Source organism: Centroberyx gerrardi, chromosome 14, assembly GCF_048128805.1.
Source record: "Centroberyx gerrardi isolate f3 chromosome 14, fCenGer3.hap1.cur.20231027, whole genome shotgun sequence".
In the NCBI taxonomy this organism is placed as follows: domain Eukaryota; kingdom Metazoa; phylum Chordata; class Actinopteri; order Beryciformes; family Berycidae; genus Centroberyx; species Centroberyx gerrardi.
Genome location: NC_136010.1, coordinates 26893243 through 26909217, shown reverse-complemented (window position 1 = coordinate 26909217; position 15975 = coordinate 26893243). Strand labels below are relative to the sequence as shown.

General features: G+C 40.3%; 1 protein-coding gene across 1 annotated transcript in view; it reads right to left on the bottom strand.

The window, feature by feature from the left end:
* Positions 1 to 15975, bottom strand: part of plch2a (phospholipase C, eta 2a) — a 174857-nt gene that overhangs the window by 158434 nt on the left and 448 nt on the right. The window contains exon 2 of the mRNA XM_078288213.1: positions 2981 to 3585. Coding sequence (XP_078144339.1) covers positions 2981 to 3182 — 202 coding nt within the window. The 5' untranslated portion in view covers positions 3183 to 3585. The remainder of the gene's footprint in view (positions 1 to 2980; positions 3586 to 15975) is intronic.

The window sequence follows — 15975 nt, the reverse complement described above, 5'->3', positions numbered from 1 at the left end:
AGACATCTATCGACCAGTTTTTCAAAAGACCAAATTATCAGTGCAGTACATTGCAGACCGGTAGTTCAGAAAAGCGTGAAGCCCCCACTGAAAGAGCTGATGAAAATGTGACCGCGACAAAACAAAAAAAGATGTTTCAAACCAGAGCGGAAGGAGAAGTTCAAATGGTTACAACATGAAGGAATGGAGTCGACAAAATGTTCTGCACCTTTTGTGAGAGGTCCGGTAAAATCAATGGCTTTACCAGATGAAATTCTCTGCACTTGTAAAGCACAGCCAATGCACTGACTGCACATCAGTGCATCGTCAACAACAAAATGCCATGAAACAGCACTGTGATAACGTGATCAAGTCAAAGAACGATGCGCTTTATCTCACAGCTGAAAGTCATTCATCACATGGCAAAAAAATGACATCCCATGCCACCAATTCGCTGGGTTGGCAGATTTACCAAAATGTACTAAAAGCCTGTGATTTTGAAACAGACGCAGGCAAACAACATGGAAATGGCCCTGGGAAAAACCCTGACTGAAAAGCTAGATGACAAACTCAAGAGAAGTGACCATCTAGGTCTCAAAATTGATGAAACTGTAAACATTACAATGAACAAAAAGCTCATAATATACTGTATCTGAAATAGGAAAAGGTGGGGAAACCCTCAACATGTTTCCTAGGCAACTATGATGTGCACTCGGTAACCGCACAGTGCATTCACAACAAAGTGGTGGAGGCCCTCAAGCAGAGAGGTGTGGATATCAGTGTGAGTGACCGATCTGGGATCAGATGGGGCCAGAGTCATGACTGGTATTCACTCTGGAGTTGGCTCCCTCTTGAAAAAGGAGAGTCCAGTTTTCGATCCAACTGCTTTGGCTGCAGTGGATGCATCAAAAGCTGTTGACACGCTGTGAACTCAGTGTATTCATTTTACAAAACCTTGACTATCAGGACAAATTGTCTCCGTCAGCTCAGTGCCACCCTGAAAGATGCCAGCTAGAATGAAAGATACGGCCAATTGCGCGATAAAAACAAATATGAAAATTAAGACAATAATTGTAGGCAAATCAGAATACAGTAGGCCTCTGTGGCTGGGCAGATTTCTCACTGGAAAAACAGCAGACTAAGAAACCACCACATTTAACATCTCTAAAACTGAACTTGAACTGAACTTGAATGTAGATAATTCAATATAAGACATTTTAAGACTTTTTCAGGTTCTCCGAGCGTTAGGCGAACATTACAAAACAGTAGACAGAACAGCTCTCTGCTTTAGAGGTATAGGGAATGGTAATGTTTCTCTTTGTTTTCAACAAAACAGCGTGATGCAGGGAAAAAAGCAGTGCTGGATGCTGCAAGACAGCAGAGACAATAGGCAACTTGCCATGAAGAGAGACTTGAAGAGGCTGCTGCTTGGCACATCACAGCGGATGAGAAGGCTCAAAAGATCAAACATGCCCTACGCCCATGAATATATACTGACACTCACTCTCTCTCTCTCTCTCTCTCTCTATCGCACACACACACACACACACACATACAGTTGAGGCAAAACAAAGGAGGCTCAGTGAGACTGGGGCTTGAGATAAGCTGATCGTCAACACTGTTGACTGACGCCATGTATATAAAGAGAACAAAATTCCCTATATACACACATACACACTTGTGCACACAGACAGGCAGACAGACAGACAGGTATGCTAGTATAAGCACCTTCCTTCAACCTTCAACTCGTGAAAACTATAAGTAGGGTCACACACAAAACAATAAATGATGCTTATCTTCTTTATTTTTTTGGCACAGGAGAACAAAGAGACACAAAAGTTTCAGGCTGACTGCCCTTCTTTGTTCTCCTGTGCCAAAAATGCTATTGTTAGGCTATCATCTAAATTTTAAATGTACTGACTTTGCAGCTCCAATCATGAATGGATCCAAGATGTGTACTACCAAAATATTTAATGTGCTGACTAGAGTTCGACCGATATGGGTTTTAAAGGCCAATATTTTGCCGATATTTTTGGATCAAAACTGTTACTCTAAATGTGACTATTTTCATGCCAAATAAGTATTCAGTGTTTCCTCCAGAATTGTATTCTTGTTAGGGTGAAAACCCTCTGAAACAACAAGTCAAACATAGGACACTAAAACTCTCCATTGAATCCCAGGATAATAACAATCATAATAATAATACATATTCATGTATTAAACCTGCAATAAGCTATATCAGACCTATAATCAATCTGAAACTAATGTGTGCTATGTGGAGATTTCATTGAGACATAATGATATAAACCAATATCCACACAGCAGCAGCTGTGTTGCTGTTGTCACCTCTTTTCTAAAGCTTGTTGTCAAATTCCGCTCCTGAATGAAGCTCCTCCCGGGCCATTCAGTAGCTTTTCATTTTTTAAAAACTAGCTTGTCAATGGGGACCAGTTCTTTAGAGTTCCAAAACAAAAACAGCCAAACAATCACACTGTGAATAGAAAAACCTATACACCATTATTTGTTGCAAATCAATCAGCTGTAGTTAAGATTTGCACTAAATTATGGTGTAAATATACTGTAGGTCTTTTTGGAACTGAAGAACTGGTCCCCACTGTTGTTTTGGAGAAGGCTGCTATGGAGTTGTGCTGGCAACCTCCCTGTGTGTTATATGGACAAACTTCACCTGTGTTTCAACTGGCATGAGGGTGAGTACATGATGACAGAGTTTTCATTTTTGGGTGGACTATTCCTTTAACCCAACCAAAATTTGAACCCAAAGAGTTGGCCCTAACCATAAAATAACCTCTAAAGAACTAAGAACTACTCCTGAAAAGTCTTAATTTCCAATGTCCTGAATTCAAACTGGTCCTCACTTACACACACACACAGGCAGATATTCTCGCCCACCAATACATACGCTTGACAGTCGTTTTATATTCATGTAGCAAGCACACACACACACTCACACTGCCTGCAGGACGCAGCCTCAAACACTTACCGACATGAATGATGTTGGCAGAGAGGAAGTGGCAGCAGGGAAGGCTGGCCGTGCTCACAAAAGAGTCGCCGTCTGTCATCACGGTAACTCTCGACCTTAGCGATGGGTTGGGGGAGTCCGTTACCATGGCGATTCTAGCTGCCACAGATTCCATGACTGGGGATGTAAAATGATGGACAAGTGCGGAGCGTTCCGGTAGCATTAACGGCTTTGCCAGGCTTAGCTGCTGACCTCACACACCAAAGAGCCCGTCAGTGCCTTCAGAAAGTACAATCCAATCCAAAAAATCAAACGTGACCAGGAATAAAAGTCAAGAAATGTCGACCTCAGCTTAAAGACATTTTCCAAAATGTTCTGCGAATTCTTTAATAGGTGTAAGCCTGAGTTGAACGGGCTGAATGCAGGTGTCCAGACAGAATGGAAGAGAAGTTCCTCCAATTAGAGTTCAGTAGTGGTGGGAAGCTGCAGGGGTCATGAAACTGGTAGTCCTTTCTTAGTGCAGAGTAGATGATGGTGAATGACTATCCGATGCCATCACCTATCGTGTCTCTGACTCTGGGTCCAAACCAAAGCTAATCACAAGCAGGCCAAGCTGCCACAGTCACCTAAAGAGAGAGAGAGAGAAAGAGAGAGAGAGAGAGAGAGAGAGAGAAAGGGACATAGATGAGATGAGACATATGGGGATATTAGTGCTTCAAAACAACAAACCCAAGACAAAGGCCATTTGCTCACATGTTAAGAGAAGCATGAAAAGTCCCATGGTTTAACAGTGTAACATCCCGTGGAAACAATACAAAAGACATATTTTCTGGTAGATGATCCAATAAATGTAGCATTATTCAGTTAAAGTTGCAGCAATCCCATGATGCAGTACATACATCTGAAAATGGTAATACCTATACTGTAGCCAAAGGTGAAAGTAACAAATTTCTCAGTTCTGTAATTGAGAAGTCATGTGTTGTACTGCATCTGATGAATATGATACAGTCTGTTTGATCAAGTTGATCGTTGTTATTTTTCAATTAATTATTATTTATAATCATTTCCTTATTCATTAGCTTATTTGAACTCTCAAGCATTTACTCCTTTACTTTGGTTTGTTTGGCCAGGTGAGAACACTACTATCTGAACCCAGATGCCTGGAAATGCGTCTGGGTCCTCTTCCAAGAGAACTGTGGGGCGATCAGTGAGGAGTGAGAGTGTAATCCAAACCAACAAGAAACAATCCTAAAACGTAAAGTTTTATGGGTATAAGGAGATGGATGTTGACATCTGACAGCCAGCAGTTACTCATGCTTGAGCCTAGCACAATAAAATGAAGGGAGTCTGGACGGTTCTTAACTAGTACGAACACCAAAGAAGGGAAATCACAACAAAGATCTCTAACCGGGTGGGATGACAGGTTACCAGCTATTTGTGACTTTTGTTTACAAGCCCTGGTTCGCTTGTAATTGTGGACCTAAACCAAGTACATAAATGCAACAAAGTAAACTTTTCCACTATGGTTCAGACTTAGTGTCAAATGGCAGGGTGGAAAAGCCTCTAAAACAGCATTTTAGACCATGGGACACTAAAACGTTCCATTGCAACCTAGGATAATATCAATCAAAATGTCACATTAGAATCAATTCAGGTTAAGGTCTGCCCGTAGACAACTAGTGTAGTATTGATCAAATCTACAATAAATTTGTAATCAGCCAAACTGCATCATATCCATCATATCAGAGGTGGACAACACTGACTTTTTCACAAAAGGCCAATATCGGTCCCATTTATCAGTCTAACCCTGGCGCGTATGTGTTTGTTGTGTCTATGTCGTGCATCAATGCGACTCTATGTGCCACACAGAGTTAGAGAGCACATCGTTATGATCGACTTTATCCACCCCTGGGAAATGCTGCCTCTTGCTAATCACAGCCCATGTTGATGAACAGGGGTCACTAAAGACCACTAGGTTTCCTTGGTTTGACTCCCAGCCCTCTGGTGTTCTCTCAAACTTCATTTGACCTCAAATTCCATTCGCCCGGCTGCTTACACTATAGACCTCAAAGCACAAGCCAGACATACTAAAAGATTCAGATAGTGAACCAACAGAAAATTGTAGACGGGGATATTGAAGATAGATTGTAGAGAGCAGTGGTAAAATGAAAGTGCAGGATTTAAGTAGTTGAAAGGTTTTGAAAGAATAATATAAAGCATTACAAGGCTTCAAGACATTGGTTTGTACAAGTTTTGACACAACACTTATACAAACTTCAACATATAATGCAACATGACAGCGGCAGGCGTGACTCACACCACACCTCAAACTCCCTTCACCTCTTTCACCTAAATTTCCATTGTCTACCTACCTTGCCGCCTTCCGCCACACACCTCTCAAAGATATCCACGTAAAGTGTGGATTAACCCAAAGTCCCAGTTACTTCTCAGCTTGAAAGGCCCCTGTAAATCACCTTTTAAAGTTGAAGGCTTTAAGGTTGCATGTGTGATGTGCCACTATGCTACAAGGACTGAACAATGTGTGTGTGATGTAGGGTGGGGGAGTGAGGTTGGGTAGATGTGGTGGGCCGGCTGCAGGACGTGTTGAGAACTGTTGGCCGTCAGGTTGCCTAAGCAGCAAGCCCGGGCACGCTCCTGTTACCACCACACACAGATACACACACTCCACCTGGACACAGGGAAAGGTGTGTGGAAAGGCTGGGGGTTGTGTGTGTGACTCTACAGCTGGAATCTCAAGTGGTAATCCCAACGCCAAGAAGGTGCCGGAAGTATTTTTCCCCATTCATTCATTTGGAGCACAGAGATTTCTCAATAGCAGGCCTCTATGTGGTTCCAGTCATTCAATCACTCCTACAATGCCTCCTAGAAGGAAGGCAAGACAAATGACTGAACTAAATGCATTTGCTTTTTGGGAGTGATATAACACAATAGTGATTCAACCTATAGCCAGTTCTTGAAAGCTTTTACATTTGCTGTTCTAAACACCTGGCATCAGGTAGGTCTATCCCGAAAAACTGTGAAGTTAGCATGAGCAGCAATAGTCACCATGGCTAAACAGACAAAGGAAAGAGTGCCACCTACAGAAACTCAAAAGACAATCTAAGGAAAGAGAAACATGAATTGCTCAGGGGAAGGCAAGCTGCTAAAGAGGAAAGCAACCATCTCTGAGCCAAAAGTAAAACTCTTTTACTTTTTGACTGGTATGTCTTGCTATCGTTTATTAGCTGCAGTCTACTTTAAGTAGACTCGATATCTGTCAATATCTGATATTTAACAAAAGGCCAATATCAGCAGACCGACACATGTGCATTGTTGGATATCCAGTTTAATTCCAAAATGAGATATTCCCTATATGAGAAATGTAATACCTCATTTTTACATCTCACAAAGTGATTACTGGCATGAAAGTAAATCTCATAATGAAATTAAATTGAAGTTGTGAGGTATCTTAAGACTTGTCAAAAGAGCTTTCCCTACTCAAAACTTTCCAGACGTTGGATCATTTTGTGAAAACAAGTGTGCTTTTACTTTCTCTACCTGACCTCATTACTAGTCCAACAGATCTGTGCTATACACTCTGTGCCATGGCTAACTTCGTCACTGCCAGATCTTGAACTGGGCTATTATCACGGGTAATTACACTGAATTGGAACAAAAAAGTTCCTCGAGGCAGTAACATTAAACTATATGCGGTTACCACCCGTTTACAGACAAGCTGAAGCACGGTCATGCACTTAACCTCTGTTTCACAACACGATCCCTGACTAAACTGACTGAGAGCATTTGCTTACGCTGTGTGAATGAAACACAGCGAGGCGTGTACACTACGGACAAAAGACATTACATCACCCGCATGGCCGTAAGTTTACCCTGCTGCCATAAAAGTGTAATTTATATGCTTCCGAGCACGGAGCACAAGACAACACTCATGACTAAAAAGTACACAGCCTGAATAATGCATTAGCAGCGGCGGTGTCAGAGAGTGAGTCAATCTCCTTCAGTGCTCTGGAGTGTGTTTCAGCTTGTGGTTTGGACTGCTGTGTGTTGTTGTGACTGGCTGGTTCCACTGAGGCAAGCACACTGCAGCTAAATGAAGGCAGTCTATCTTCTACAGACATGGCTGGTTTCTTAACCTGCCTGTGTGTGTGGAAGAGATATTTTGTGTGTGTGTGTGTGTGTGTGTGAGTAAGAGAGAGAGAGAGAGAGAGAGAAGAGACAAACATGCACACACACACACGCTGGCTTTTCAATGGTTTGTACATCTGTAACTACATTTTTTTCAATTTTGAAGCTATTTTATGTTATTATAGATATTAGTAATTATGTATTATTGTATAGTACATATTGTATAGACATTGATGATTGTGTACTATAAGGTTTGTTAATAAAAGTTTGTTTGGTAATTAAAAGTTATTACAGATATTGGTGATTATGTACTGGTGTATAGTATATGTTTTCAAGCTTATAAACTGTATTACAATATTACTAAACCAGCATATACAATTTTCAAAAACCTGTTTTTGATTAACAACAGTTGCGATAATATCGGAACTGAATTGAGAAAGAGATTGTTGTGTTCTGCTGTTGTGCTTATGTTAGTGTCTATGTACGTGCACGTGCACCCAGATTGCTTGTGCACATACAGTATCTTTGCCAGTAGTCAGATGTTACAGGCCACCGCTCAAAGGAAAATCAACACAATGACTCTTTCTTCTACCTTCCCCACCTATGAACACAATGGGATCCATACAATACAGGCTTTCACCAGCACTACACTGGATTCCAACGAAAAGGCTTGAGGCAGATTCAGCTAATTCCACAGAACCGCTAAATACAGTATATTAAAACAACTTCCTGCCATCCAGCAAGGCATCATCGCCTGCACATCAACGGAAGAAAAGTAGTTTAGAGTTTTTTTCTCGCAATTGTGACTTTATTTCTCACAATTCTGACTTTTTTTCCTCACAATGCTGGCTTTTTATCTCTGAATTATGACTTTATTTCTCAGAATTATGACTTTTTTTTCTCTCGCAAAAAAAAAAAAGTCTGAATTCTGAGATATAAAGTCAGAATTCAGAGAAATAAAGTCAGAATTCTGAGATAAAAAGCCAGAATTGCGAGGGAAAAAAGTAAGAATTCTGAGAAATAAAGTCAGAATTCTGAGAAATAAAGTCAGAATTCTGAGAACCATTTTAGGTTACAATTCCCCAGATTCACAGATTGATGTTGATATTCACGAAACGAATAATAAGAGGGCGACATTCACAAAATATTGTGATATTCAATATTATCGAATATCGGCTCAAGCCTACCTTGCATAATCATTTTCAAATAGAGGTCCAGCAGCAGCAAAATATTTGTTAGAACCTAGGCTTTGAAAACGAACTAGAATTAAATCTAAATAATAATCTGACTTGACTTTCCTCACAGGGGACGTACATTTGTTTCGGAGTTGTCTACATGCAAGTCCAGGCTTTATTCCTTGCCTTCATTGAAAGTTCAGTGGTCTTTTATTCTAAGCTTTTTGAAAGGTGCATGCTTATTAACGACTGATAGAAAGGTCAATCAGCCAAATCAGCATTCTGGGATTTCAGAGGCGTGGTGCATATCACTGTGTATGAGATCATTGAAAAAAGCCTGTACATTAAAGTGTTTAAAGTTTTGTCTAACCACAACGCAGGATTGTGTTTTTTCCAATCCTAATACAAGTTGTTGTACCCAAGATCAAAAACACCAGAAGCAGTGATTATTTCAAGATCAGATCTATCAAAGTTGACTTTTTTTTAAAATTAGGCCTAGTCAGGTCAACAACAGGTTATCACAGATGAAGATTACCACGCACTTCTTAAAAGTAATCAGATACATTAGCCAACCAGTTTAAATGAAAGTCACCCAAGAGGCAGCTGAAGGAGATCTCTAGATCCTTACTGCAACACTTAATGTTTAGACCCTAAATTAACCTTAAAGGCAATAAATTCAAAGCATTTTTGCACAGTGACATCAGTAAGAACAGCAACCGAAAGCTGATTCTGTGTTTTTCTTTGTCTACGTAGCACAGTACTTCCGTAAGACTAGACTGACAGCTAGCGATGTATCATGAATAGCAGATAACAGAACCTTATTTTCCTATAGGTCATGAACAATATTTATCTATTATAGGTTCTATATGAAGGTAATTACAACATTTCTTCTACAGTTTGACAGCAGGTGAGTTATGAAGGTAAGTATAGAATTTTTCTATTTAACAGGTACAGTACTTAGGCAAGTATGAATGACAATTTCCCTTTTACCCAACAGGTCCTACATTCTCACAAAATTTCATGAAATGAGCACAAACTCATGAAACACAGAATTATATGAAGATTACATTCCTCCACCACGACAGTATTATGACAATAGCAGGAATTGGACACGACATTCTGTTCTTCACGTGAGAAGGTTAGCTAAAGCTAGGCTAGCTTAGCTAAAGGTTACATTTAGGGAAGTAAAATACCTTTGGTTAAGGTTAGACAAGTAAAACAACTTCAGTTAAGGTTAGGGTAATTTGGTTAAGGTTAGGGTAAGGTGTTGGTCATGGTGAAATAAGAAAAACATTTGCGGAAAATGTAAACGTAACAGTAGATAACTTATCGTCACAAGTTGGCAATTGAACCTGGGTGGTTGTGGTTGAAGGTAAATGTATCCGCTTAGCCCCGCCTCCATTCATTGTCAGGCTACCGCCTGTTTCTTTAGAGAACTGAGATACTATACTTCTATGATTGAAAACTTCCATTGAGGAAAAAGTAAACTCTTGAGCTGTTCGCAAAATGTCCAAGGCACTCTAAATCCAGTAAGGAGGGAAGAGACTAAAAGCTTGAAATTTAAAAAGCCATGGTTTAGAGCCAACGTGTTTGGACCATAAGGTCTTCATCGGGGCAAGAACTGCCTGTTTCTAGTCGGGCCTCTTCCACGTAATCCTTTCCTGGTGAGGAAACGTATTTCTATCACTTTTCATGCATGGAGCACATTATTTGCATTTTAAGACATTGTGCTGATTTCAATAAATTGTGTGAGGTCAGGCTGCAAAATTAACAAAACATAACCCAACGAGTTCTCTTGCTATGAAGAGACCTGTCATTAACTGACTGTGACTGAATAATTTACCAGTCAGGTTGCATGTTGAAAGATATTGAATTTTGGCACAAAATATCAGCTATCAGTAGCTTCAATATCGGTATCAGTATTGGGGGGGTTGTTGTATACTTTCAAATGCTTACTCATTTCAAAAAATTCCATTCTGTTGAACAAATGCATGTACACCCACGCACAACACCGACAGCAGCAACAACCCACTTTCCAGTGGGGTTAGATTGTTTTCGATCTCACAGGTCTTATTCCAGGTAAGGTGCTGGGTTTCACTGCTGGTAAATCCCCCCTCACGGAGCTTAAAGAGGCTGAAAACCAACACCCCGCCGAAAAACAAGCCTCCACAAAGGGATTCAGAACCGGCTTTTCCCATCAAACCATGCTCCCATTCATAATAGGAGGCAAGGTCGGGTGATACAGTTGGCCAGCAGCAGTTCACAGAGTTTGTTTGTTTGAGTGGTGTGTTGGCCACGGGAGTCAAAGTCACACACACACACACAATTATTTTACTTCTTGTAAAGTTGATCTAGCTCAGATGAAACAGATTGAGGCAAAATGAGGAAAGTAGTCAGTGTTGGATCAGATGGAGTGTTTGTCAATCCTGCTATTTTTTGTAATGAAGCCAAGTAAGGATAAGGATAAGGCTTTACTTCCTTACTGAGACAGATTGATGCATGCTCTATGCTGTACGCTTAGCATACAGCCTTTGACACCATCAAATCTGCTCACATACACCCACTTTCACCACTTTCCCAAAGCCTCACATCACTGTGAGGCTTGGCAGGAGTGATGCTGCTTTCATGTCATGTAGAAAAAATCCGAGCATCTTGATGGTTCCACGCAAGCCCTTGGAAGTGTTCACACGTTGAAGCCATCAAAGACGCCATTATTGAAATTTTTTGTAGACTGGTTGCTCCTGATCAGCTTTTTCATACTTTGCATACAGGAAATTAGTGATGATACATTTGAGTTCATGTTTTACAGCGCACCAAACGTGGACCACAAACCAAAAATCCAGCAAGTAGTTGGTATTTTAAGAGTTGTGATGAAATAATGACTGTGATGAAAATTGTTAATTTTCTTGATTTTATTTCATTCCCTGCACTTAATGATGGATTTCCTTTTTTCAGAGTAATCATGGACCATCACCAAACCCTGAGTTCCCAAGCAGTTTTTACCAGTTGAAAGTTTAGGTGAGTGATACTTTCTAGTAGGAAGCTTGTATCTACCTACCGTCTTTCCCATATGACACGAATGCAGCATTACACAGCCTGCCATTTGAAAGAGCTTTGTCCCACAGTGGGCGTTTCCTCCTGAATGCATCAATGAAAAGACAGAACATGTGAGGGCAACACCAAGAGAGAGAGAGAGTAGAAAGGTCTTTACCTGGAAAGATGGATTAGGCTGAGTGTTTAGTCCAACCTACTTAAGGATGGGCAAACTGGCTCTGAGCATGTTGACGGTTTATATGCATGTGCAAAATATCTGCCTAATATGAAGGCATGATATTCTCTGTATAGTCTCATGAATAGCCACACTTTTGTAAAATTAGCCTCTTCCTAATCATCAGATAAACTGAGATGAAACTTTAACAATCCAAGTGGGAAACTGGGTCATTGCAGCAGTTTCGTGCAAATCCATTGATAACTTTTTGAGTTATCCTGCTAACAAACAGACAAACAAACAGACAGACAAACAGACGGAATGGGGCAAAAACATGTACAATATTATGTACAACATACAGTAGTACAACATACTGAGACAGACAAAACAAGGCAAACGTGTTAAATGTAAATATACCAAAAATGATATGTACAACAATGAAATAAGTGAAAAATGGGAATAGGAAGGAAACAATAAATAGATTAATTTACAGCTTATTTACTGGATGTGTTCCAGTAAAGTACTCTTGAGCAAGGCACTTAACCCCTACCAGTGAGTGGCCAACAGTAGAAGGTTGCGCTGGACAACTGAGGCTTTGCAGTTGTGTCACACATCTCTCAGCATCTACAGCTGATGCTATCATGAAGGTCCATTGGAGAATTAGCCATAAGCTAATCATGGCTAAATATGTAACAACTGGACTATAAAAAGAGAGATGCCTCAAAAAGACAGTGGTAGTGTGCGCGTAGGTCAGTTCAGTAATGATGCAAGTGAATAGTCTCATGTGGTAGATTTGTTTCCAAATTTAGCTTACTGTGAGCCCTAGTCTCAACAACGAAACACTCACAGTTGTAGCTTGAGAAGAGTCTGACCTGAACACACAGTTGATTTTTGGTTTGTTAGCTAGCTAACAACTAGCCAGTAAGCTAACTTACCAAAGCATGTTACTGTTGACATGCATCTACTACACCGTGATGAAGAAAGTGATAGCAGGCACTGTGGTTAGCTAACTAACTCGCATACTCACATTATCTAAACACAAAATTGATCAGCTGTATCAGTGATGAAATGATCAGACAAAAACACACAGAGAAATTAACCAAGTCGCTACTATTGAGACAGACGAGTCATAAATTTAGAAATGCAATCAGCTGTTCTCAACCGTTTTTGCCCAAGTGCTGAGGACCTTCAACATGGTCACCAAAGAATGCATTGTCACCTGAAAGCCTTCTATTCTTATGAGTGTGAAGCGTGTATTGCTCAGCAAAGCTACCGTGGATCTACCAACAAAATAAAGATTTAAAAATTCTGTCTCCTCTGGAGACGCAAGACAAACGGCAATTTGACAGTCAAAAGGGACGTTTTCTTATGGCTCATTTCCAAGTCAGATTTGGTTTTCCTTTCTATATGGCTGAACGGTCTGTTCAGGGGAGTCAGCATGGCCAATGTATTTGAAAAGGTCATACAGACTCACAACCAGATGCACAAGATGAAATGTAGAAATTGTTTGGTGGAAAAATGCAATAAATTGCAACTCTGAAAAGGTCAGGAATTATGTTCCAAAGTTATAGAGACACTGAGATAGTAGAGTTTTTTTTACGGCCTAGGTTAATAATATTCCCTCCATGACATACTCAAAGAAAAGACTTAATGTGTAATCTCTACATCTCAGAATGTAAATCTTTTTTTGTTTTGTTCAAACCTGCTGCCACTTTCATTCACATATGGGAATATGCTGCAGTAGGTCATTATGTACTTCAGAGACCTTAACAATTGTTATTCCCTCTGCTCACTGTTTAAGCAGCTTTAGGTTGTCTAATGTAATGAATGGTGGGTTGTGCTACTGAAGAGTACATGCACAAACACACACACTGCAATCTGTGAATTCACAGAGCTGCACAGATTTGTGGTGGCAAAGTAACAAAGTCATCTAATTATGTCGATGACATTAATCACCATAATTTTCAGGAGGCAATTGGTCCTCTGTTACAAAATACATTTTGAAAGTGGCTTTCCCAATCATGCACACACACACACACACACACACACACACATGCACACGCATACACGCACACACACACACACACACACACACACACATATACATACTCTTTAAGTCCCTATGAAATGAACTTCCATTACTTTTACTTCCTGGAAAACAGAGTATCTTCAATGGTGGCTTCATGCTGCACTAGTAGGCGTAAATAAAAATGAAAACCAATAACACCATCGCAGATTTTTTAACAGTCTGGCCCCTCCCATCAAATAAAACGGCCTTTCTTTCCCTAACTGATATCCCATTGGTTTACACATTTGAATGACCCACCATAACATTCTGTTTCAACAGGAAATACATCAAATCAAGGAAGTGAAGATACCATTTCATGGGGTCTTTAAGGCAAGGCACAACAGGTACAAATGTCAATTTTGGCTGAATTGGTCAATTTTTATATAATATTTAGTTCCTATAACTACTGTAGTAAAACCTCTATGACTAGTGCAGCAAGAACTAAGACCAGGGACACTGGGGCCCATTTCACTCCAGTGGCGCTTAAGCCTGGTGGCTGAATGACCCTCATAGCTTGGCCAGGCACAGCCCGAACAAGCAGCATCTGGCAATTACCTTGTGGGCTCACCAATTGCATGGCGAAGGGTCGGGGTCGGATACAATGCCCGTCGGGTTTAGCCTCCCTGGGAAAGCCTATGCCAAGGTGCTGGAAACAAGGTGTGTCTATTTGTGTCCATATTCAACATATTAAATTGAATTCTGATTGGATGAAAATATTTTTTCCCCCCCCATTAAGCTGTGGTGCCTCACCTTAAGAAGCCTAATTTTTGACCAAGTTGCATGGAGTGCTTGTCTTCATACAGCCAGACTGCGTATGCACAGTCCTATCAGCACCAAACAAACTCCTGTTTGTTTTACATGATGGCCTCATAAAAAGTCATATGGTACCATGCCTATTCCCTGTCTTCAAACAGTCTGAGTGGAACATTGCACTCAAAGTCAGGGCTTCTCTAATGTTTTCATGTCACGGACACCAAAATAGGCCACATTATCCTACAGGCTTAATCAGATTTGTTGTGCATATGTTTTCGACATTTTGAGATATACAACTTCCCCACTAGGAAGTACCACTTGAATGTCCGCCCTAGTCGGGCACTAAAGTTGAGCAAATCGGGATTCTAGATGGTACACAAATTGGCCACATTGCGATAACCTGATCACCTCATGTGTCTTCTTTCCTCATTCTCTCACAGGTACTGGTAACACTTGCATGGGTGTTTTTTGAAAGAAATGAGCCAGACATAAATCAGATGTTTAATCACCTCCATGTTTCTTTCTATTTCCAAACGAAAAGCACACAAACACAGTCAACAGTCAAAACAAAGTACTTCCAATAAGCACATGAATGCAGCATTATTCCCAGGGATCTATGTGGAAAGATTGTAGTTGTTGATTTGGTATTGAAGTGTAGAACTGTCTGCACTGTACATAGAAAGATAACAGTGGTGAGAGTGAAATCTATGATTACAGTAGTCATTCTCAGAAATTCTGTAACTGGAATAATTTCTACTGAATTAAACTGGTGAAATTAAACTATTCCTCATTTTGCTGGGGACCAGCTGCAGGATGTGCTGCATCCTAAACAGATGTTGTCTGAGGTAATTACGGAAACAACTCGCACTCTATCTCTTCAGCAGGTGTCCCTTCAGCTCTCATGCTTCCTTCCAGTTATGTGTGTGTGTGTGTGTGTGTGTGTGTGTGTGTGTCTCTGTGGGGTCCTTTAAAGATGTCCCTTTGCAAACAACTACCAGCCACCCACTCACCCACACTGAAGTGTTATTTTACACAAGTTCAATTCAGTTTGTCATGATTACTGATATATTGGGCTGATATTGGCCCATGGTCAAAAATGGGATCTGGTCCAGTCAGCGTCATCCACCTCTAATGGATATGATGCAGTTTGATTACATTTATTGTAGAATTAATCAATACAGCACTGGTTGTCTATGGTAAGTCCTAAACTTTAACCTTTTTTTTGGTGGAAGCTTGTCAGTTACTTTAACTCATAAAATCATTTTAAATCAATATTTTGTGTCAAATGATGAATGCCTTTGGTCTAAATGCTGTTTCAGAGGCTTCCGAGAATATCTGAATACTGAATATCCTGGGTTCCATTTATTTATTTTATTTAAGTTTTGTTTTAGTAGGAAATCCCACTGAGAACAAGTTTCTCTTTTACAAGGGAGATCTGTCCTGTCCAATGGAGAGTTCAGTGGAGAGTTTTAGTGTCCCATGGTCTAAATGCTCTTTCAGAGGCTTTTCCGCCCTGATAAGAATGAAATTCAGGGTTAAACACTGAATACTTGGATTTTTGGGGGGAGTGACTTTGGCATGCAAATGATGAAATTTGAATATGTTGAATATCAGCACAAAATATCTGCTTTTTCAGCAGCTTTGATCCAAAAATATCAGTATCGGC